Source organism: Podarcis cretensis, assembly GCF_951804945.1.
Source record: "Podarcis cretensis genome assembly, chromosome: 18".
Lineage (NCBI taxonomy): Eukaryota > Metazoa > Chordata > Lepidosauria > Squamata > Lacertidae > Podarcis > Podarcis cretensis.
In genome coordinates, this window is record NC_137188.1 from 1488088 (window position 1) to 1513339 (window position 25252).

A 25252-nucleotide genomic window follows, 5' to 3' on the forward strand; every position below is an offset into this window, starting at 1 on the left:
ATCAAAACAGATTCCTGAGTTGGCTCCTGGATGGTTTCTGTATACATATTCACTGTTTGTCCAAAGTTTCTGACTGCAACAGTCATCAAATCCATCTTCTCATGCATCTGCTCCAACAAAGCGCTTGTCTTGCAAAAAGCAAGCACCAAAACTTCTTCCAAACACATTTTTGTTCAAGGTCACAGTCTGGTCCCACAATCCTAATCTCCACAGCTGTAAAATCCCCAGAACGACTCAAGCAACAATTTAACAAGCTCCCTCTAGAGGAGGCAATTTCTATTTGTATCCATCTTTTAAAAGCAGATCCAATAAAGAAAAATTACTTTCATTTTTCGGATTTTTTGTTTATTTTAAATGCAAAAGGCAGCATTGGAATCAATTTGTTTCTCTTCTTCAACTAACTGTCAAAAGATGTTCCATTCACAGTCAATGAACTTCACCAAAAATCTCCGTCTCTGACACCCCGTTCCCAGGTTTGAGACGGTGGAAATTTATCTTTCTTTACTCTCTCTCCTGCAGGCTTGAACAATCAAATTTCCCCTCTTTACTCCTGCTTCCAAGAGGGGTTTAGATGATCAAAACAGGAGGAATTTAAAACCTTTATGTACAACTTTCCAGACTTTGGCTTGCACGATTTTTGCTTCAGACTATTTACAAAAGCGGAAGGTCCTGTTTAGGACCTTCCCGCTGAGTGCCAAATTAAAGTATTTCTTAGCCCAATTTTCCGTTCTACTCACGGGTTCTTGTTTAGAGTCCAATTGTCCCCAGGAAAAAGTCAGCGCTCTCCGGCAACAGCTGTGCGGCTTCACTCCGTAAAAATAGCGGTCGATTCAAAACACCGCGCCGCTCACCCCACGTCGCTTCAGGTCCCCGAAAATGGGGTTTCCTTGCGTGTAGGGGGGGCGCTCCTGGTGTCAGCCGAATCCCACGTTCCCAGGCTTCCTCCGCCTGGGATTTTTAAAGGGTCTCCGCCTTCGCTGCGGCGGCAAGACCCAATTTTCGCGGAGCGGGTTCCTCTGGATCAGAGGAATTCCGCCATTGCCGATGGCGCTAACCCGGAAGTCTTCACGATTTCTGTTCTCATCCTGAAGCAAAATTCTTAACCCGAGGTACTATTCCTGGGTTAGCGGAGTCTGTAACCTGAAGCGTCTGTAACCTGAAGCGTATGTAACCTGAGGTACCACTGTACCAGTAGATCTCAGGGCAATTTTAATAAAGTGGTACCTTGATTTAAGAACATTTCTGTTTTCGAACAATTTGGTTTATGAACTCCGCAAAACTGTAAGTAGTGTCCTGGTTTGCAAACTTTACCTCGGTCTACAAATGGAAACTGAACGGTGGAAGGGCACTGGCAGTGGGAGGCCTCATTAAGGAAGGCGCGCCTCAGTTTAAGAATAGTTTCTGTTTAAGAATGGACTTCCGGAACGGATTAAGTTCATAAACTGAGTTATAGCAAAGCACTGGAAGACACAAGATCTACCCACCCGGGAAGAATGGCAGATGAAGTTGATGGACTACATGAAACTGGCGGAAATGACTGGCAGAATCTGAGACCAGGGAGAAAAGTCGGTGGAAGAAGATTGGAAGAAATTTAAAGATTATTTACAGAAACATTGTAAAATTAATGAATGTTAGAAGGATGTTGGAATGAAGTTATGTGGCTTTAGCAGAAATGTTATAAAGGATTAAGTAAAAATAGATTGTTAATCGGCTAAAGGAGGAAAAGTAAAATTAGATTATGTCAAGACAAATTATAGGACAAAAACTGAGAAAGATGGAAAGGATTTGCTGAAATAGCTAACTGAACTAGAATACAAAAAAGGGAGGTGTGAGGAGGTCAATGAAACAAGCAAATGTTTGTTTTGTTTTGTTTAATTTTGTGTTTTCCTTTTTTTTCTTTCTGTAACCCTTAAACCTTTAATAAATATTACTTTAAAAAAAAAGTTCATAAACCGGGGTACCACTGTATAAGAAACACAAAATACATAAGAAGAAGAAGAACAAAGACAATGCCCCCAGTAATGCCCCCTTCCTTAACACATTTAAAAGGACATCATTGTTTTCCCCTGGTGCCCAAAGATATATAATGAAGGCACCAGCCGAATCTTCCTGGGGAGAGTTTTTCACAAACAGGGAGCCATTGCTGATCTCAGAGCAGGGCTGAGAATTGGAGAGTTGGAAGGGAACCTACACCGCCTGCAGTGCAGGAATCTCAACTACAGCTTTCATTCCATCCACCCTGAAGCAGACTCACAGTTCTGCAGGCTCCGTTGCATTGGCTGTGAGGGTTCCCTGCACCTAGAAAGGCAGCTGGCCAGGGAGCAGGAGGAGCAGGGCTCTGGCCTAGCCTCCCTGGCAGGCTGGCTTTTTCTGTGTGGGGAATTGATCTTTCTAGCTTTCTCTATGTCAGAATGAGCTTTCACCCTGCAGGCATTTCTTTCCTAATTTGGATCATGTGGTATGAAGACCCCTGCGGGGGTCTTCCTCTTTTCCTGTCATCGCAAGATGAGCGCATTCAGCAAATAATGCTGCTCTTCTGGCTTGCTCTTGAACACTTGTGCATTTTACAATCATGAGTTATTTCATAAGATTTATACGCTACTTGATTGTAAAATAAGCAAAAATCTCAAAGCAGCTTATGAAAGGACCAACTGAGAATTACAAGTCACCTTGAGAACTTTTCTGCAGTAAGCCATTAATAAATGTAGTAATAGATAAATCATTTTGAAAGCAAACCCTGGATTTTGCCACTAGTGGTGCATAACCTTATTCCTGTTGATGGGAGGTTGTTTTAAACTGTTTTTAATATTGTGTTTTGATTCTTGAAGGGCAGGTAGTAAATAATGGTAATAATCATCATAATAAACTGCAGTTTGAAATTATATTGCTGAGATATCCTTCTGATGGTGCTTCAAATAAAAATGCTAGCACATTTGCAAACCCAGGCAGGGTCTGGTCTGGTTTCAGATTGGATTGGGGGGGGGGCTTAAGTTGAGAGTCCTGCCTTGCAGGGGATTGGACTAGATGACCCTTGGGGGTCCCTTCCAACTCTACAGTTCTATAATCCACACTGAGAACTAGGCCCTTGTTGTGTGGGGACGGAGGGAGGTTGAAATGCTGGTTGCCCACAGGCGGAGAAATGAGCAGAAGTGGTCCGGGGTGACGCTGGGTGGGTCGTGGGCAGGATAGGATTGACTGGGGTGCCATGGGCAGACTCTGCCCTGTCCCTCTTCACCTGTGGGTCCCTGAAGCACAGAGCCACCCTCTGGCTCATTCTTCTCAGTCCTTAGCTCCTTCTGATCTCCCTTGCAGGAAAAGTCTCCCCCTCCCACGGCGCTGTCCTTGCAGTGGGGAGAGCCCTAGCAGGAAAGGCATCAAACATCCTGCTCTTTCTGTAGCTGCGGCAGCCATTGCTCTTCATGATCACGTTTCTCTTCTCTTCTCATTGTCTCCCTCCCCTCCCCTCCCCTACAGCCCTGGGGTCCGTCCTTCCTTCCTTCCTTCCTTCCTACCTTCCTTCCTTTCGCAGCATCTGTGTATATGCCCCCCCCCCCCCACAGCAGTTGCCATGAAGACGGAGCTGGCAGCAGAGCCATAAATAAAAGTCCTGTTGAACTGCATCCATTGGAGGCTCTGTGCCAAGTGCAGGATTTTTTTCATGGGCTGGGGCTCCCCCTCACCCGGCTGGCAAAGCTCCCCGAGATTATTGAGCTGGGCTGAGCTTTCAGGACTGGGCGGGCTCCCCCCCCCCCAGTGCTTAGAATCCTAGAATCCCAGCACTGCTGAGTTGGAAGGGACCTTGAGGGTCATCTAGTCCAAGCCCCAGCAGTGCTGCACCCCCTTGGGGAGACCTCAGCGGGTCCCATGCCTTGGAAGTGCCAGTGGGGGGAGGGCTGTCGTCCTGCTGCACAGTGAAAAGGCAGGGAGCAGCCTTGCCCAAGTGGCCGCCTCTGGAGGATTCAGACAGCAGCTGCCCCCCCCCCCATCAGGCGACTAGGCTGGCCAAGCCTCTCGATGGGGAAGGATCCTGAGGACTGTGGGAAGCTGCATCCCAACTTGCCGAAGTAAAATATAAATAAATGAAATGTTACACGGATTCTCTTACAGCTCATTACGCAAAGGGCTTTTTTATGGATGGGCTGCTTGCTGGGGGGGGTCGTTGCTTAGACTCAGACCTGCAGTGTGTTGGGGGGGGGGGAACCGTGGCTATTCCCAATTTATTTATTTGTTTACATCAGTGTTAGAAACCCAGGTATATACATTATTTGCCAAAAGGCACTTTAAACCTTGGTTGCGATCACCACAGCAGAATGTCCAGGTGCCTTTTTATGGTGGGATTATTATTATTATTATTATTATTATTATTATCATCATTCGTTTCATTTCCATTCTGCTTTATATTTTAAAGACACAATCTGAAAGCGATTTACAACACTTGAAAACATCAAATAAAACACTCCAGAATAAAACAAATCCAAGCTTCCAGGAAAGTATTTCAGACCCTTCTCTAAGTGACATTTTACTTTCCCCATATTTACTTACCTACTTAATTTATAGAGCTGCCCCATAGCTGAAGAACTCTCGGAAGGCAGTGGGGTGTAGTGGTTAGAGAGTCAGATGAGGACCTGGGAGATGAGGGTTCAAATCCCCACTCTGTCATGAAGCTCGCTGGGTGACCTTGGAGTCAGTCACAACCTCTTCGCCTCCTTCGCAGGGTCGTTGTAGGGATTAACAGAGGAGGGGGTGAACCATGGACTCCTTGGGATAGAAATGAGCTCTTCTGCTGAACCGCTTAAGAAAGCCAGAGGGGCCAGCCAGCCTGAGAGGGGCCAGTTGCCAACCTGGCGCCAGAGATGTCGCGAAACGCACCTGGCAGCTTTCGAACACTGCTCCCAACCCCCTGAGCCAAAGCCTCCCTCCTCATTTCAATTCTGTACCCACATGTGCCTTTTCAGTATGGTTTAGCTCTTGTGTGGTTTTGCTTATATGGCTTCTACCTGACGAGAAGGAGCCTGATGTTGGGGAAGGAGTCTTCAGCTTGAGAACGGTCACTGTTAACGGGTGTGTTGGGTTGGGGATCAGGATCCTGCCCTGCCTTGGGCACTCTCTGCTCAGGGTTCCTTTCTTCCTTCCTGCAAAGGCCCCTATGCTGCAGCCTGGCCATGGAGCGGGGGGGGGGGGGGGGCTTGCATCAGGGCCATGGATTGCCAGCTGCCAGCCTGCCTTCTGTGTGTGTCTCTTGGGGAGGGCTGCAGCAAGGGAGACATCTGGTGGGGGCACTCAGCAACTGCACCCTCTCTCTTCTCTTGGCACATATGCTGGATTGCAATAACACCTCTCAGCAAAACCTGCATCTACCGCCAAAGTCAACGTTGCACATAGCTTTCACAAATCCTCCTTGTGTGTTGCGGAAACCTGGCTACTCTTTCCATGCCATCTCTGTCCTGATAAGGAAAGCCACCTTCTTTCGTCAGTCTGACATCAATACCAGGGAAGATTCTGGAGCAGATCATTAAGCAAACAGTCTGTGAGCACCTAGAAAGGAATACTGTGATCACCAATAGTCAGCATGGATTTCTGAAAAATAAGTCATGTCAGACTAACCTGATCTCGTTTTTTGACAGAATTACAAGCCTGGTAGATGAAGGGAACGCAGTGGATGTAGCCTACCTTGATTTCAGCAAGGCATTTGACAAGGTGCCCCATGATATTCTTGTAAAGAAGCTGGTAAAATGCGGTCTTGACTATGCTACCACTCAGTGGATTTGTAACTGGCTGACTGACCGAACCCAAAGGGTGCTCATCAATGGTTCCTCTTCATCCTGGAGAAGAGTGACTAGTGGGGTGCCACAGGGTTCTGTCTTGGGCCCGGTCTTATTCAACATCTTTATCAACGACTTGGATGATGGACTCAAGGGCATCCTGATCAAATTTGCAGATGACACCAAACTGGGAGGGGTGGCTAACACTCCAGAGGACAGGATCACACTTCAAAACGACCTTGACAGATTAGAGAACTGGGCCAAAACAAACAAGAGAGGCACAAATACAAGATGGGTGAGACCTGGCTTGAGAGCAGTACATGTGAAAAGGATCTAGGAGTCTTGGTTGACCACAAACTTGACATGAGCCAACAGTGTGACGCGGCAGCTAAAAAAGCCAATGCAATTCTGGGCTGCATCAATAGGAGTATAGCATCTAGATCAAGGGAAGTAATAGTGCCACTGTATTCTGCTCTGGTCAGACCTCACCTGGAGTACTGTGTCCAGTTCTGGGCACCACAGTTCAAGAAGGACACTGACAAACTGGAACGTGTCCAGAGGAAGGCAACCAAAATGGTCAAAGGCCTGGAAACGATGCCTTATGAGGAACGGCTAAGGGAGCTGGGCATGTTTAGCCTGGAGAAGAGGAGGTTAAGGGGTGATATGATAGCCATGTTCAAATATATAAAAGGATGTCACATAGAGGAGTTAGAAAGGTTGTTTTCTGCTGCTCCAGAGAAGTGGACACGGAGCAATGGCTCCAAACTACAAGAAAGAAGATTCCACCTAAACATTAGGAAGAACTTCCTGACAGTAAGAGCTGTTCGGCAGTGGAATTTGCTGCCCAGGAGTGTGGTGGAGTCTCCTTCTTTGGAGGTCTTTAAGCAGAGGCTTGACAACCATATGTCAGGAGTGCTCTGATGGTGTTTCCTGCTTGGCAGGGGGTTGGACTCCATGGCCCTTGTGGTCTCTTCCAACTCTGTGATTCTATGATTTGTCCGAATGCCACTCCCTGCTAACAACCGGCTGATGAATGAACTTGGATCGAATTGTCTGATTGCAGGGGCAGCGCAAAAGAACATAGATAATCAAATGGTGGAGTTGGAAGGGACCCTGAAGACCATCCAGTCTAACTCCCAGCAATGCAGAAATATGCACCTGTTCCTTACAGGGAACCTTGGCGTTATCAGCACCACACTCTCACCTGTGGAGCTCTCCACAGGGGCATCGTCTCTCTGCATTTTCTGGAATTTCCCCCTGTAGCATTGCCAAAGGGAGCATATTCGTTTCCCCAGCATGTGTCCCCCGTGTTGGTTCAGGTTGATCAGATGGGAGAGGCAAGTCGTCGCTCAGCAACTGCGCTCTGTGAGAAGAGCAGGATCAGAACTCGGTCAGTGCTTCTCTCCCTCTGCTTGGTAGGCAGCCCCTCACCCTTCAGCTGCCTCTGCTGCTGCTGCCTCCTCTTCCTCCACCTGCTCTCATGGATCTCTGCTGAAGCTGGCTTGGCTGTGATAGAATTATAGACTTACAGAGCTGGAAGGGGACCCCAGGGGACATCTAGCCCAACCTCCTGCAATGCAGGAATCTCCGCTAAAGCATCCAGGACAGATAGCCATCTGCTTAAAAAGGATAGAGAGTCCACTAGAGATCCAGAATACTCCAACACAGGGGTAGAACAGCTGCTTGGTGTGCAGAAGGTCCCAGTGCAATGCTGGGGAGACCCTCCTTCCATCTGCATTCCAAGCAGGTGTCCTACCGTGTCCTTTTAGAACTTGGCTGCCATGCTGCTTTCCCCCCTGGCAATTGTTTGCTGGCTTTATGATGTTATTAATTGTTGCAATGGCTTTATTGATTTGCTTTTATGTAAGCTGCTCTGGGAGAGGCTTTGTTGGCTGAAGAGCAGGATAAAAATATCTCCAGCAAACAAAGGAGTGGAGCCAATGGTGGCTGGGAGTCTTTTCCGCCCCCAGCTTTCCCCAAACTGGTGCCATCCAGAGGTTTTGGAGCGGAGCTGCTCTTGCCCCTGCAGGCAGCGTCCGGAGGGCGCATCAGGGTGGTTGCTGGGGCAGTGGATGCACCTGTCCTCTGAAACTGATCTGCCTCCCCTCCCTCTCTGGAGACTGTGCTTGAGGTCAGTTGATTGCCTTGCCCAGCCACTGGTGCCCCTCGTGCTGGCAGAGGCTGTTACGAACATCGGAGGAGCCGAGCTGCCGGATCAAGCCCCTCTTTGAGGAAAGCTCTTTGGGGAAACTTCTGCACACGAGAGCCCTCTCCCCTCCTGCAACCGGGTTTCGGATGCCTTGCTGCCTCCGACCGTAGAGGCAGAGCAGAGCCAGCCTGGCTAGGAGTCCTGGGTAGCCATTTCCTCCTCCATGAATTGGTCCCATCCTCTTTTAAAACCATCCAGGTTCGTGGCTGTGGCTGCTTCCTGTGGGAGTGCTTTCCGCAGCTTAAGTCTGTACTGCATGAAGAAGGCCCTTTTATCTGCTCCGAATCTCCCACTGCTCACGCGTTCCAGTGTGACAAGAGAGGGAGGGAAACTCTTCTCTGTCCTCTTTCTCCATGCCAGGCATAATTTTGCAGACTTACTGTCCCAGCAGCTCCCAATTTACGCAGGGGCTGCATTCCAAGGTATCTCACATGTCACTGCCTGTGTTGTAGTGTTGGCTCCTGTTGTCTTATTGTGCTTTTTGCTGTTTCTGTTTCAGGAAGCCAGGCCTTAGCCCCAGCCTCATCTAAGGGAGCAAGAGCCCTGGGATTGCAAGGAGGCCATTTTGCTGTCTGCTTAACAGGTAAGTCCTGGCGAGGCCACAATGAGCAGCTGTGCTGTAGCTTGGGCTCCACCACCGGAAAGGGCGTTTCTCTTGCCACCGCTGCCTGCATTTCCGCCGCCTGCAAAGGGACCGTGAGGAGAGCCTCGGAAAGCAAGTCCAGCTCCCGAAAAGGTGGCAACACGAGAACAGGCCTTTCCGGTGGTGTCTTCCTGATTGTGGGATGCTCTCCCCAGAGAGGCTTTCCTTTGGCTGTTAAATCTTCTGTGACCTGTCAAAGCTGTTACTATGATTATTTTATTATCATGCTGTTTATTACTTTTGTATTACTGTGCTCCATAAAATGTGTTTTTAATGTTGGGATCTTCTGGTAAAGGTATAGAAATCAAATAAATGAATTAAATAAAAGTGCACACCGGAACTTTAGGTTTGCTCAACTTAAGTGAGTTGGCGCTTGCACAATAAATCCTTGCTCCACAGCAGTAATGAAGGGCTTTTTGCAGCTAGCAGCCTAATGGGGGAAATGCAGAGCCAGCAAACAAGTTGTCTGAGATGCCAATTGCACATGAATATAACAGCAAAAAATAAAGATGGAACCAGTCACCTGAAGAGCAACATACCACAACAAAAAAAGATACTACAAAAAAACCAGATTAGACTGCTTTTTCTTTTTTTAAAAAAAGATATACATGCAACTCCCCATTTACATGGGAGTTATGTTCTGAGGCACTGTGTGTTTAAGTGAAATTGTGTACAGTGGTACCTCAGGTTACATACGCTTCAGGTTACAGACTCCGCTAACCCCGAAATAGTACCTCGGGTTAAGAACTTTGCTTCAGGATGAGAACAGAAATCGTGCTCCGGAGGCACGGCAGCAGCAGGAGGCCCCATTAGCCAAAGTGGTGCTTCAAGTTAAGAACAGTTTCAGGTTAAGAACAGACCTCCGGAACGAATTAAGTACTTAACCCGAGCTACCACTGTATATTGCATTGCAAACGGCATTGGGAAATCCTGCAAACACCCTCTAAATCTCTGGAAACCCTTGAAAATGCCTTAAAAAAACTAGCAGCACTCATCAAATCCACTACAATCCCTCCCCACAAGCCCCCTTGCTCTCCACAGGCCTCAAAATTCAGTGCAAAGGCTTGTGGGATGACTAGGTGCTGTTTTTGCACTGTTTTGCCGTTTTCGTGCTCTTTTGAGGGCGGTGTTTGCTCCTTTTTGTGCCACTTCCCGGTTTGTGGCAATGCGCCCATGCCTCAAGCGCGCATAAATAGGGAGCTGCCTGTACTCCAGTACTAAACAAAAAGAGTCTGAAGGAAGCGTTTTCATCTAAGGAAGACATTGCATGATATGAGTTTGGGATTTGAGAGTTCCTTTGCAACTGATTGCATTTGTTGCTCCATCAAGGAGTAGAGAGTCCCAAATCCTGCCAAACGTGATAATTAAGTCGGGAGGGGGGAGGGGGTCACCAAAGCCGCTTTTTATTGACCAAATGTCTGCAGTTTGTTTCTGATTTGCCTTCTTTTTCCTGATAGGGGAGTGGAGCTTGGGAATAAAAGGCGACAGCACTTCTAAGTGCTTTTCTTTTAGTGAGTGAGTCCCACCTTCAAGAGAGCTTTCCTGGGAAGCATTTTGGGCCCAGGAACAGGGCTGTCCCATGACTGTTGCGCTCCTTTATTTTGCATCAGCACGGAGTGGAATCACTTAGTGGAGTTTTTGTCCTGGGGGGAGCCCTTTCTTGGTCTTCCAGTTCTAGGTAGGGGGCAGAGCAAGCTTTTGTCATTGGGAGAATGGTGTACAGAGCCTACCATTGCCTCCTTCAGTGGTGTAGTGGTTGGGGGGGTCCATATAGAATCATAGAGTTTGAATGGACCACATGCAGTGGTGTCCCTGTCTCCAGCAGAGTAGGGAGGAGCTTCTTAGCCACTGTACGCTGCAGAGCTATTCCTCTTACAAACCCCTTTGTTAAAAACAACAACAACCAGAACACACCTCAAAGACGTAAATAAAGCTAAGCATTCGGGAACACTGAAAACACAGGGCACTCCAATCTCTAGCATGTGGGAGATTGTGGGCTCCAGCGAAGCCCCCCAGGCTATCCTTCCCTGAGTCCCTTTTGACCTGTAAAGATGGCAGCTTGTATCCTAGCTATGTTTCATGCCGAGCAAACCTATTGAAATAAAATCTCCACAAGCTAGGCTTGCCTGCTGATTTCCCTGGGTCTGATCCAGCAAAACATCTTCCTGCATATTCTGCACGCCTCCAGACCCGGGAGCCTGTGTCGGAAGCTGCCCTGTGCATAGTCAGACCCTTCACCCACCTAGCTGAAGCTTTGCTACACTGCCAAGGTGGCAGGCCAGGGGACGTTATCTGGTAGTGTCACGGGGGGTGGGGTGGACCAGGCAGCCCCCCCAGCAGGTGGTCCACTGGTGGTCCACTTTGCTTGGTACCAGGAAGCTGCACCATAAAGGGGAGCAATGGAGCATACCTTGCTGAGCACGGCTTCTTCCTCGAGAGGAGATCCCGGCTTCTCCTGAGCTGATCCTGAGGATGCCTCTGAGCTTGTCCTGGGTGCATCTGAGTGTACGATGGGGCTGGTGCCTGCTGGCTCAGGGGTAGGCTATTTTTAAGGGAGACCTAATTAGTATTTGGGTCTCAGTCGGCCACTACCAAAGTGCCCTAGTTGTGGTTCTTGCCCAGGCAGCAGCAGCAGCAGCAGCAGCAGCGGAGAGCGCCCACAAGAGGGCAGCAGACGCCCACGCAGTGCATGAAGGAAGATGCTCCTGATGAGAAGAGCTTCCCCTGCTTCAGTTGGGGTGGGGTGGGGGGGCTTTCTCTCCCTGTCTCCGCAAACAAGAGCCATGGGCAAGCCTGCAGCCACCACCAGGCACATGGCAGCCCTGAGGGTTTTATTGCAATATTTCACAAGGGTGAGGCTAAACCATTCAATTGGATCCAGGGTGTGTTTGTTGGTGTTCTCAAACCCCAGTGTAATGCTCGCCTTGCTGGGTGGCCTCTCGCCCTCTCAGTTCTCTCCCCGAAGTTGGGATGAAAAGGAATCTTAGAATGGAAGTGAGTTTGGAGGGACCCCCAAGGCTCATCCAGTCCAACCTCCTCCAAGGCAGGAATCTCAACTAAAGCATCCCTGACAGATGGCCGTCCAACCTCTGCCAATTCACCATGGTGTCTCTCCTCTTAGCGGTCATTCCTCCTCTGGTCACTGCTGTGGCTGCATGACCTGACCGTCTGTCTCCAGGCCCTGCGGTCGCCCGCAAGGGATTCCCACATGGCAGAGTTGGCGCTGCCAGCCTTCAGGCCCCACTGGCAGGCACCTTTGTTCTGCCCCTGAGCCTGGAGCTAGAAGCCAGCTCCCTGCAGAGCATGTCCTTGGCGATTCTGCTGTCCTCCGTTCTGTAGACACGACCAGGCCAGCTGGACGTTGTTGAGAGAGGAGTTGTTACTGGAGGCTCTGCCTGCCATGTGACGACCACAATCCTGACTCAGCGCATGTGGAAGCTGCTACATATATAATATTATATACACGATATAAAGCAGGATGCATTTGCCTTGGAAGACCACACTTTGTGTTTGGGAATTGTTTTTAAGATTTTCAGTAAAGGGGGGTGGGGAGAAAATAGGACCATGGCCCTCATGGATCTCTGGGGAACAGACTGATTTAAATATAACAACAACAACAACAACAACAACAACAATAACAATAATATTTTATTTATACCCCGCCCTCCCCAGCGAAGACCGGGCTCAGGGCAGCTAACACCAGTTATATAAACAATTGTTTAAAATACAACTTAAAAACAAGATTAAAATACAACATTAAAATGCAGCCTCATTTCAGTAGAAACTCAAATCAAAAACTTTTTGGGGATGAAAACATCAAATCTTCACCAAGGCCAAATATCCAGACTGGTTCCATCACAGGAGAAAGGAAAAAGGAGAGAGGGGAGGGGAATCAAGTTGATTCCAAGCCACATGGCGGGCGGAACAACTCTGTCTTACAGGCCCTGCGGAAAGAAATCAGATCCTGCAGGGCCCTGGTCTCAGGAGACAGAGCGTTCCACCAGGCTGGAGCCAGTGTTGAAAAGGCCCTGGCTCTGGTTGAGGCTAATCTGACTTCCTTAGGGCCCGGGACCACTAGGGTGTTGCTGTTTATGGACCTTGAGGCTCTCCGTGGGGCAGACCGGGAGAGGCGGTCCCGTAGGTACGAGGGTCCTAGAAGCATCCGAAGCTGCCATATCCCAAGCCAGACTATTGGTCTGCCTGGCTGAGCATTGTCTGCCTTGACAGTCATTGGCTGTCCAGGGTTTCGGGCAGGGGTTGTCTCTCCCAGCCCTACTGGAAGATTATTTAATCCTCATTGTTATTTATCAAATTTCTATAGACAGACAGTCATAGAATCCTAGAGTTGGAAGGGATCCCTGAGGGTCATCCAGTCCAACCCCTTGCAATGCAGGAACTTTTTGCCCCATGTGGGGCTTGAACCCACGACCCTGAGATTAAGAGCCCTATGCTCTACTGACTGAGCTATACGTTTATAGTACAAAAAACACAAAAATACAGTGTAGTAACAAACTGAAACAATACCCCCCCCCTGTTTAAAAGGCCATAAATTGTTTAATTAGCCAAAGGCCTTCAGGGGTTGAATCTGGGACCTTTGGCCTGCAGGGTGGGATATGATAGAGCCCAAATCTGTTATGCACTGTGCGCTGGGCAGTGCAGCCCCCCCCCCCCATTTTCCTCTGCAAGGGCTTTGTGAGATCTTCCACAACACTTTGTACAGAGGGATGTGGGGCCAAAGTTTTGCCTGGCAATCTGCCCTAACACTAACTGCCCCCCCCCCGCTCTTCGCTTCTCCTCCCACCCACCTCTTTGCAACAGGGAGGGGGTGCTGGCCTGCTGCTCTCGTTCATCTTCATCCCTCTAATTAGGATGAGTGCTTGCTAATGGAATCTCATTGCCCACTGGGGTTTTTTGCGTAGAAATTGTTCTCTCTGTCATTGCAGAGAGACGATGCTGGCAGAGGGCTCAACATAGGCCTGCAGGCTGGGACACCGGGGCTCCCTCTGAGACTTAGGCTGCCTCTGTCCCCGGAGGGAGGGCTGTGACTGGGGGTCCCCTGCCGTTTCAGAGACATCTGTCCCTGATTGTGCGTCCCCACAAAGGGGCGCATGGGACTCTGAATCTCAGGGCTGTGGGTTTGATCCCAGCGTTTGGCGAATGATTCCTGGGCTGCTGCTGGGGGTTGGACCTCCAGCTCTACCATTCTATGATTCTAAGCTGGAAAGTGAGCAGAGGAGGGCAGCTGAGATGGTGGAGGGTCTGGAAACTAAGCCTGATGAGGAACGGTTGAAGGAGCTGGGGATGTTTCGCCTGGAAAAAAGGAGGCTGAGATATGATGGTCATCTTCAAATATCTGAAGATGGGCTGTCACATGTAGAGTTGGAAGGGGCCCTGAGGGTCATCCAGCCCAACCCCCTGCGGTGAGCTATGTCAGGTCCTTGAGGTGTGCTGGGCGAGTGAGGTGGCCTCTGCAGCTGGGGGCCCCACAGTGGGTTGGTGTAGGGGGGCAGTGCCAACCTATCCCTCTTCCTTCCAGCAGTGGCACTCCTCCTGTTCCATCAAGGTTGGGTCACTCTCTGCGTCCCTCTCCCAGCTGAGCCCATGACCTTGTGGCCGCTGGTGAGCCACCCCGACACGCACTCCCTGGTGCATGGCTGCCTTGCGTAATGCACAGCGTTTCCCTTGCGAATCCCGTCAGGCGCTGCTACCTGTCCCTGCCTGACTCAGCTAATGAGGCCTCTGGCAATTAGCCTTCATGGGAACAGTATGCAACGATGTGCCGGGCGCGTTCCTGCGGAATGAGCCTGCCGTGTGCATGAGCGTCACATCAGCCCAGCTCCTGTGGGCACATCCATCGCTCTGGGATGCTGAGGGGCGGCGGTGGGAGGGCGGGGGCACAGCTGCGTTGCATAACTCATCCATCGGTTGCCTTCGGGGGGAACCTGACTCTCCCCAGCAAGGGGGCGGTTGCTGGGGGTTGACACTCGGGAGACTCAGGCCAGCAGCACCAAGAAGACGCTTCCCCCGTGGGAGCTCGTGGGCCCTTTTCAGGAAGCCCCAGGACCAAGCCATTTACTGTCGGAGGTGCATGCCGAGGTGTGTGTTTGGGTGTGGCGTGGTTTGCACCTGCCTTCTCCAGACTTATTAGGATTACATTTGTATACCGCCCTTAGGGGCAGATGGGGCTTGTCCACCTGGGAAGGAAGGAAAACTCTGACCCTAAACCTCCACTGCCTTGTGGCTATATTAATTTATGAGAAAGGATTTGGGAGTAAAGCCAGAGGAAGAATCTATACCTGCTGCCTTGTGGTACATTTTTGGGAGAAGAAAAGGCTCAGGAGTAAATCCTGCACAGATCTGGAGCAGAGCCCCTAAGCAGCTCCTGCAGCCAAGTGGTGCCAAACGTCTTGCTCTGCTTTCCTTTGGACCCCCTCAGCCAGGTTGAGAGGGGGCTCTTGTGGTCTGGGCAGCCCAGAACCCACAGACACATGGACAAACTTGCGCCCCAGGGAGGTAACTTGGGTGCTGCTCATGCAACAGGTTGGCTTCACCCCTGAAGGCGTACTCCGTTGTCTCTTGAGACAGACAGATGCCAACAATACAATACACAGTCGTACCTTGGAAGTTGAATGGAATCCGTTCTGGAAGTCTGCTCAACTTCCAAAACATTCGGAAACCAAAGTGCAGCTTCTGATTGGTTGCAGGAAGCTCCTGCAGCCAATCGGAAGCCGCGGAAGCCCTGTCGGATTTTCGGCTTCCAAAAATAGTTCGCAAACTGGAACAGTCACTTCCAGGTTTGTGGTGTTCGGGAACCAAAACATTCGAGAACTAAGCTGTTCTCGGTTTGACTGTACTGTCCTTCCTCCAAAAACCCCAGGGCAGTTCGTGAAAGAGAAATGCAAGGTGAGAATACAAAAACCAGAATAATACAGAAACAGAAGGAAACCAATTCCCCCCCCCCAAACCCATTTTAAAAGCCACCCGCCTGGCCCAGTTACGTTTATTGAGTGGGGCAGGAGAGGGCCCAAACAAGTGCAGCTCCTCCTGTGTCAGGATACAGGTGAGCCTGTGTGGAAATGGGCAGGGCCTTTCCCTGGCAGAAACGCCACTGCTGCGGGCTGGGGCAAGGGCCCTGCACCCCCCCCCAAAGTGCCTCACCCCCCTCCCAACACCCTGCAGGATGGGTGCTCCTCAGGGTGCCCTGGCCCATGGAGAGGGCAGCGACTGGATCAAGTTGCTGTTTACTGTGAGTGGCTGGGATGGCGCTGGCAGCGGAGGATTCCCCAGGAGGGTCACTGGGGTCATCCTTGGAAGACGAGGGCTTGTGGCAGGATCCTGTGAACGCGTGTGAGACTGTTCCTTGTCCTCCTCTTTCTCTTTGGCAGAGAGTCCTCTCTGCATCTGGGAAACAGAGGCTCTGAGCCTCTTCCCTGGCCTGGTCTCCTGAGTCACCCGCTTGGACTTCACCTTCGCTGTGATGGCGAGAGGAAGAAAACAGGAATCACGGGGTGGTGTTATTCTGCTTTCAGCTTTGCCCAAAAGGCCTGAGATGGGGGGCAGGAAGAAGGGAGGACTCGGACAGTCCTGTTTCCTGTCTCTGGTTGGCAGCAGCATCCTCCCTCCAGCTGCTCACTGTAAACAAAAGGGGTTCATAGATGGTCATCTGTCCTGGATGCTTTAGTTGAGGTTCCTGCATTGCAGCGGGTTGGACTAGATGACCCTTGGGGGTCCCTTCCAGCTCAACCATTCTAGGATTCTGATTTCTGGCTATGTCAAAAGGCAGGTCACTGAGGCGTCTCCAGGTCATCCTGCTTGTTCTTTCGCCCTCCTTTTGTGGAAAATGGCTCATGCATGACTCAGGCCAGCAGTTGGCTTTTGTGGTGGAATGGCCGGGGGGGGGTGCCTGGGTGTTTTGGGGACCCTTTTTTGCCCAAAGTGTCGCCCGCCCCATACCAAACCCAGCCTGGTTCCTGATACCATGGGAAGGTAGAGGGAGCAAAGCCTTGCCAGGAACGAGTCCCAGGAGGAACCTTGCCTCAAGCGAGTTGTGTGACCAAGTTCGAGCCTGAAATACCCATCTGCATGTGCAGGGGGTTTTATGTTTTCTAAGCAGTGTGCAGAGTTGCCTGCAATCTCTCTCTCTCTGCTTCCCAAGAAAAAGGGACTTCTCTCTGTATCATCTGAGCACCGCCTGGCTTGCTCTGGGAAGCAGAAGTGACTGCCATGCAGTTGACGCAAAGGGCTTGTGAAACGGGAGCCCCCGCAGAATTGCACCCCTGACTCGGCCATGGCGAGGAAGGGCGCAGCTGAGATAGCTCAGTCGGTAGAGCATGGGACTCTCAGGCTTGTGGGTTCGAGCCCCATGTTGGGCAAAAGGTTCCTGCATTGCAGGAGGTTGGACTAGATGACTCTGGGGGTCCCTTCCTTCCAACTCTATGATCCTGTGATTCTATCCCTTAGATGTGGCACAACTGGAGGGACTGAGAAGAGCTGTCAGGAGAGGGGAGCTGCGGGGCAAGCCTGGCGGGTGGAGCCTCTCCTGGGCCTGCAAAAAGCAACACGCAAGAACTGAGGAGTAGCTGCAGCTGGGGAGGAACCTCTGGCTTGGAGCTGGACTCCAGGCTCCTGGTGTCGCCTGCAAGGTGCTGGCGGGGGCCGCTGTTGGGAGGGCAGCTTTCGCCACCCCTGAGTTAACTCGGAAAGCCATCGGGTGCCTTCAGGGGGGAAGCCAAAGGACTGCACCTCACCGGGTGTCAGATTGCACTGAAAGGACCTGAGCTGGGCTGGGAGAGAGCCAGAAGGGCCTCGGCTGAGGCCAGGCGCTTGCTTTGGCCCTCCAGTGCGAGGTGGGGAGGGGCACAGCCCCTGCTCTGCCTGCAGAAGGCAGGGTGTGGGAGTCAGTGTAGGCACCACTGAGCTCTGGCTGTGTGTGGTCATACTGGGTTGGTTTTTGTGTGCAGGCGGGGGGAGAGGAGGGGCAGAGAGAGCTGGCTTGAATCCCAGCTCCACTCCGTTCTTGCAATGGACCTGCACAGGGCGCCTCAGCCTTACCCCCACCCCACAAGAGCCTGACCAGAGGGCTTCCTGGAAGGGAGGAAGTGGCTCTTTGGAAGAAGAGGAAGCACGCCAAAGAGCTTTCTACTCGCCTGCGCCTGCTCATTATCCAGCAGCCCTGCTTCTGGGGTGGGGAGCAAGATTTGGCTGTGATCCAGGGACTGGCAGTCATGCAGCCTCTCCTCTCCTCTCCCCCACTGCACCCCAGAGTCCATTTGGGGCTCTCCTTCAGATGCTTTCTGCTGTGGGTGCCGCTGGATCGAGGGGGGCAGCTTCACGGGGAAGCACATTGGGATGTTGCACTTTCCAGTGGGTGCGAGGGGGACCCCTGGATCCTGCTCTGCTGATTTTCTCGCTTCCTTGCCTGCAAATAGGGCAATGGTTGGGCGCCTCTGGTTATGCTGCTTGCTTCTAGGGCAGTTTGAAGTCCATCTCGTGATATCCTTTTCATAATAGTTGACCTGGCAATATATCACAAATCATGATATGTGTGTGTGTGTGGGGGGGGTGCTATTCAAAAATCACAATGCAGGAAAAACCGTGAAGCCAGCTAGTGCCTCTCTGTAGCTCCATCCTTATTTCAGACATTGTGATCTATCAGGCTATCGTGATGTTTAGCTGGTGATATATCACATTGTTGAAAACCAGACATTGCCCGGCCCTAATTGCTGCTTTGTACAACCAAAGCAAGCCCAGCTTGTGGGGCCTTGCAGCTTGTGTGCCTTATATGCTCCTCCCGCCATTCATGATTTCCAGGGTACTTTGCAATCTGGGCACGTGTGCCAACACAGCCCGGGCTCTCCCTCCCCTTTGATGCCAGGTAAGCCTCCCGCTGCTGGTCCTGAGGGAGGCTTTTCCCCAGGTGGAGATGCAGGGCACCCGCTTCCTCCTGCCAGCTGCAGCTTGTGCCAGGCGCCTGGGAGACAGAGGGCCCCAGAGCTGGTTTGGAGGCAGTGCCTGTGCCAGGCCAAGCCTGCCAGTGCGCAGCTGCCATGCATCTTCCCTGGCTGACTCAGAGGCGGCATCTCTCTTCCGTCACGACCTGGACGGACAGATTGCCAGCCCTGTGATCAGTGCCATCATCAGCCCCACCGCCAGTCCTTATGGAACAAGGCCAGGGAGGCTGACTCCTCTGTGGCCTGCAGTTTGATGGTGAGGATCGTTATGTAACTGCAGGATCTGCCTTGGCTCTTGACTTACCTTGTCTAAAAATCAGCCTGGCCAAGGTGTGTGGGCTTCCCAGACTGGCCCATGGACCACCTGGGCTCATCCAGCCTCGTTCAGGCAGTTTGTGGTACATTTCTCCTTCGTTCTGGTTCAAATGTGTGCCCTTAGTAAGCAGAACTCTAGGCCAGTCATAGTTGGAGACCCAGGTTCAATTCCCCACTCAGCCATGGGCTCGCTGGGCGACCTGGGAGCCAGTTGCTCACTCTTGGCCTAACCCTGCCTCACAGTGTCCTCAATTAGACTGGACTGGGTCGTTTCTTTGCTGTTCTCTTGCAAACAGCAGCAGCAGAAGAAGAGTTTGGATTTGATATCCCGCTTTATCACTACCAAGTCAAGTCAAGTTTTATTGCGGCAAAAGCCAGCAACACAGAACACCACAAGATCAAACAAAAGGAAATCAACAACAGCATCAAGAAAAAAAAATTACACAAGGGAACTTCGCAGTGTGCCATTCAACAAAAGAGATTTACACTTCCTGATTGCTAGAGTGCAAAATTTGGCCACCTCATATGATATTGAGCTTGAGGAATCTTCCAGAAGGTATTTTCGTAGAATTTCGGGGGAGGATTCCAAATAATGTTGAAGGGGTATAAATTTTGATAAAAGCAGCAAAATAAGTTGAACTCGTTCTTCACTATAGAATTCGCAAAATAGAAGGATGTGAGTGACAGATTCTACCTTATTAGACATACAGGGGCAGAGACACACATGCATTGGTGCCCGCGTAAATTTGCCGTACAGCACTGCTGAGGGCATTGTCTCAAAGCGGGCTCTGGAGAAAGCCCATCTAAAAGCTTCGTTAGTGATGTTAGTTAAGTAAGGGGCAGCTGCAAAATTAGACCAAGCTTTTAAACATCTATACGTCTCTGGGAGTAGGGCGTCTTCTTGTTGTAATTCGACATCGTAGAGTCTCTGAGTGATAATTACTTTTGCCTTGTTCAGAGTTCCATTAAAAAGATTTTCAGGGTTTAGGCCAATTTGTTTGATCTTGTTAGTTATTTGCATAAGCCAAGGAGGATAGGGAACTGCGGCCAGGAGGTAAGGTGACAGTCCCTTAGGATTGTAATGGATTTTCAGCCAGAGGAATATTGCTTGCTCCCAGACTTTTAGTTCCACTCTGGGCAGTCCTGCCTCTTGCCTTAAGACTGCATTAGGTGTACACTTTGGGGTAGCAAATAATGATCTTAAGAATTTTGATTGTACTGTTTCAAGGGTCTTAAGGTTGGCAGAAAGGCTAATTTGAGAGCCATACAGGAGTTGGGCTAAAGATTTTGCCTGGAAAACTTTAAGGGCCATCGGGAGGAAGCCAGCTCCTTTCCTTCTGAATAATCTAAGGGTGGCATTTGCACTTCTTCCTGCTGATATAGCTGATGTGGTCAGGTGTGTTGACAATTTGGCATTATAAGAGAAAGTAATGCCTAAGTATTGGAAGATCTTAGTCTGTTCAATGGCGTTTCCCTTTACGCTCCAATTATCTTTCCTGAAGGAGCGGTTAAAATGTACAATTTTGGTTTTGGCAAAGTTAATTGTTAACAGCTCAGTGTTACATTGGTCACTAAACTTTCCTAAGGCACGTTTCAAGCCCACTTTGGTTTGAGAGAGAAGAACAGCGTCATCCGCATACATTAAAACTGGTACTTTTCTGCCGTTAGAGAACACGGGGGGATGGGTTTCGATTTCACGGCAACATGTGACCAGGGAGTTAACATAGATGTTAAATAAAAATGGGGCTAATAGACATCCTTGTCTGACTCCTCTTTGGACTGGGATTTCTCTAGAGAGTCTGCCGTCCTGTGCGACTCTTATCTGGAGGGTATTGTTCTCATGAAGCTTAATCATCAGAAGTAATAACCTTCTGTTAATAACCATATTGGCCAATTTGGCCCAGAGCCTACCCCTGGATACAGAATCAAATACTGCCTTTAGGTCCACAAAGGCCGCATACAATGACTTTTTCCAATGTTTCACATACTTATAAACAAAATACCGTAATCTAACATTAAGCAGTGATCAGTGGTGGAACGTCCAGGTGTAAATCCTGCTTGTTCAATTTCTAGCAAATCATTATGGTCTAACCATTCACACAATTTTAGGCATAGGTGTTTTGTATAAAGTTTGCAGATCACATTCAGAAGACTAATTGGTCTATAATTAGATGGATCAGAGGGGTTGCCTTTTTTAAATATAGGAACAATTATAGCCAGTCCCCAATCTTTAGGGATTTCGGTTGTCTTATCTATATATGAGAATAGATTTGCAAGAACCGGGGCCCACCAGTTTATTTGTGCTTTCAGAAGTTCAGCAACAATGAAATCACTTCCTGGGGCTTTGCCAGATTTCATTTGTAGAATTAACGAAGTGATTTCAGTTTCAGATGTTGGGGGCCATGGTGTATCATTATCTAAAGGGATGTTAAGTAGCGCAGGAGGTTGATGTTCCCTAAACAGCACTTTATAGTGCTCTTCCCATGAATTTGCAGGGATTATTGTGCCCTTGTTAGGAGCTTTGGTTTGACTGGAGATAATTTTCCAGAAGGTGGTATTGTCTTTTTCTATTGATGCTTTTATGAGGGCCTGCCAGATGAGAGAGTCTGCGGTTCTTTTTTTGGTTTTTAGTAACTCTTTGTAGTTCTTTTTTTTAAGTTGTAACTCTAATTTAGTAGTAGGGTTAGAATTTTGCTGGAAGACCTTAAAGCGTTCCCTGAGTATAAGTTTAGCCTGGATGCATTCGCGGTCAAACCATTTCTTGTTGGTAGGGAATTCATTGTGGCTAGATCTCCTGAGTCTTGACAATAACGGTTGGAGTTTTCGGATTAGTGTATTATAATGGTCAATTGGGGAGGTCTCTTCAATATCGTTGGAGGTCAGATCAGCCCAGAGGAGTTGACCTTCCATTGATTGTGTCCAAATACTAAAGTTGTTATTAACATAAGGGGACCATTTAATTCTGGATCTGCCTATTTGTTGTAAAACATTAGGAACAGGTGTCTGTGGGGCGAGCCCAAATCTAGAGGGTTCCCAAAATTCAGTCCTTTTAAGATTCAGGGGTAAATGGTCACTTTCGGTTCTTATATCTACAGTAAATTCAATATGTTCATCAAAGAGTTCTTGGGAGACAAGAATGTAGTCAATAACAGAATGCCTTAAGCCTGCCCAGTAAGTAAATTGGCCAGGGCAGTCTCCCGAGGAGAGGCCGTTTAAAATAACAAGGTTTAATCTAAGTGCCATTAGAAAAAGACATGTACCAGCAAAGTTGGTGACTGGGTCAAGTGAATGACGTCTAAATAGGGGCCAATGTTCATCATTAGCATTTAGGGGACCCATTCCACTTTCGTTGATTAGCTGTTCGTCTGAATGGCCTAACCTTGCATTAAAGTCCCCACCAATAATTAAGGAGGCAGAGGGAAACTTATTTGAGACAAGGAGAATGCAGTCTTCCAGTTTGTTCCAGATGTTTTTAAGATCAGTTTGTTTCATAAGTGGGTGAATATAAACATTGATGCATATGATCTTAAAGTGGGTAGAGAATATTTTAACAGCCAAAACCCATTTTTTATCGATTTTCAATTGGGTAGGGGAGGTTCCTAGGTCTGTCGATACGAAGGTGCTCAGACCACCCGCCGGTCTTCCGCCTTTTGTGCCAATTGAGGCACAGGAGTGGAAAGCAAAATAATTGTGTAGTTCAAAAGGATTTTGCATCCTGGTTTCTTGGAGCAGGATGATCTTAAACTGTGATACGTAGGTTTGTCCATTGTTTTCGATTGCCATCCAGCAACGTTACAGGATAGTAATAGAGGTGAGAGTCATTTTGTCTCTTCAATAGCATCAAGGACTTTCCCGGAGTCGTGGAAGATGCATCCATTGGATGGTGAAGTCTCCGGTAATGTGATTAGGGGCGCCACAGAGATTTCAGCGTGGATTTCAGTTGGGCAGAGTAGGGGTGTGTGCTCTGACGTGACCTGAGGAGTTTCATATCCCATTTTTCGCTCCAAGTTAGGTGGAGTATTTGCCTCATTTGTGGGCGCTAGGTCTTCAGAGTTGCGAAGATAGAGTAATAACTCATCTAGTCTGTCCGTTATCTCTGTTTGTTCGGCTTTTGGCAGATGGGAGAAGGAAACAAGTAACTCCTGCTCCATCGAATTCTCTAGATGAGTAGCCTTTGATAGGAGGGGAGTGGGGGTCTCTGTCCAACTAATTAAGTCTGAGGGTGGAGATGTAGAGCTCGTAGTAGGTGGGGTGCCCTCATTTTTAATTGCTTTCCTTTTAGCTGGAGAGTAGGGTAGAAGAGGGCAAATCTTAGTGTTGATAAAGACTCTTGTAATAAAAATTCCATAGTCAGGGAGCTTCGTAGGGACATCATATAGGTTGGAAACTTTTTAGATTCGAAGGTGAGCAGTATCCTCTGCATGTGTGGCTTGCTGTGAATGTGGACAGTGGATTTCAGATCGATGGAAAGAGGATTTACGCCCAAAAGTTCAGCTAGATGTCTTCTTGCTAGTTCAGCTAGATGTCTTCATCCTCCGGTGAAGCATCTACGGGTCTGACATTAGCTTTTGGGGATACAAAGGATACAATCTTCTCTAAGGAGCCTTTGATTTCTCTTATATATATTATAGTCCACGGTTTTAGCCACTAGGTCTAATGTGGTAGAGTGTTCAAGTAGTAATTCAGAGAGATGGTTTTCTTGTTCTCTGATGCAGTCTTCCGCCTGAGTGGGCATAGCTGGAACCCTTTTAGGACCCTTTGGTCTCGTGATGGTGTTGCTTAAGGGGTTAGTGGGTTGTTTAGCAGATAGTTCCTTCGGTGTAGTTTCCTTATCCATTATCTCTGCTAGTGGAGAGAAGCTATTCGAAGTCGGTATATTATAAATGTCCTTTGTTTTTCCATAAAAGAATTCGCTGATTTTAGTTTATCACTACCCAAAGGAGTCTCAAAGCAGCTAACATTCTCCTTTCCCTTCCTCCCCCACAACAAACACTCTGTGAGGTGAGTGGGGCTGAGAGACTTCAGAGAAGTGTAATTGGCCCAAGGTCACCCAGCAGCTGCAGGTGGAGGAGCAGAGACGTGAACCCGGTTCCCCAAATTAGGAGTCTACTGCTCTTAACCACTACACCACACTGGCTCTCGCCAAACAATGGACTGCATTTCTAGGGGCTTTGGGAATCCAGAGGGCTTGAGCTGATGGGAGGGGATCTGTTTGCCTTCACCATCCAGGCAGTGGTAGGGAAGGTGGATGAGGAGGTGAGCAGAGCTGATTTTCATGGGCAGAGAAATGGCCAGCAACACTAGCAGAAGAGTTGCCAGGGAATGTCAGAAGACCTGGCCCACAGGGGGTCAGGCCCACAGGTCCAGCCCAGCCTCCTCTTCTCACCGTGGCCAACACCCCCAAGGAGCTCTGGTTCCAGATAGACTATCGCCGGGCCTGGAGGTTCCATACGGATGCAAGAAGAGCCTGGATGCTGGACGAGGCTGGGATGGGGCCAACCAGGTGCTCATTAGGGGAAGCCCGCAAGCAGCTCTCCTCTCCTGCGGAGGCCCCCAGCTGGGACCCATCTCTGCCTCCGGCTGGGGAGGCAAGGCAGAGCCCCCTGGCTTGGAGCCATTGGGAAGAACTTCCTGACAGTAAGAGCTGTTCGACAGTGGAATTTGCTGCCAAGGAGTGTGGTGGAGTCTCCTTCTCAGGCTTGCTAGAGAGATTAAAAGCAACAAAAAAGGCTTTTATGGGTATGTTCGTAGCAAAAGGAAGAAGAAAGAAACAGTGGGGTCACTCAGAGGAGAAGATGGTGAAATGCAAACAGAGGACACAGAAAGGGCTGAACTCCTCAATGCCTTCTTTGCCTCAGTCTTCTCCGATAAAGAAAACAATGCCCGACCTGAAGAATTTGGAGCAAATGATTCAGCAGAGGAAACACAGCCCAGAATAACTAAGGAGATAGTACAAGAATACTTGGCTAGTCTAGATGTATTCAAGTCTCCAGGGCCAGATGAACTGCATCCAAGAGTATTAAAAGAACTGGCAGATGTGATCTCAGAACCACTGGCAGTCATCTTTGAGAATTCCTGGAGAACAGGCGAAGTCCCGGCAGACTGGAAGAGGGCAAATGTTGTCCCTATTTTCAAAAAGGGGAAAAGAGAGGACCCAAATAATTACCGCCCAGTCAGTCTGACATCAATACCAGGGAAGATTCTGGAGCAGATCATTAAGCAAACAGTCTGTGAGCACCTAGAAAGGAATGCTGTGATCACCAATAGTCAGCATGGATTTCTGAAAAATAAGTCGTGTCAGACTAACCTGATCTCGTTTTTTGACAGAATTACAAGCCTGGTAGATGAAGGGAACGCAGTAGATGTAGCCTAC

General features: G+C 49.3%; 1 protein-coding gene across 2 annotated transcripts in view; it reads left to right on the forward strand.

Annotated features, from left to right (window-relative positions):
* The window catches only part of LOC307207189 (uncharacterized protein), a 49272-nt gene that overhangs the window by 15506 nt on the left and 8514 nt on the right, over window positions 1-25252 (forward strand). The window contains exons 2-3 of one of the 2 annotated variants that reach the window (XM_079960979.1): window positions 8471-8554; window positions 10072-11018. In XM_079960979.1, coding sequence (XP_079817105.1) covers window positions 8471-8554; window positions 10072-10133 — 146 coding nt within the window. In that variant the 3' untranslated portion in view covers window positions 10134-11018. Of the gene's footprint in view, window positions 1-8470; window positions 8555-10071; window positions 11019-25252 lie in introns of those variants that run through there. The other variant, XM_079960978.1, reaches the window with a different exon arrangement.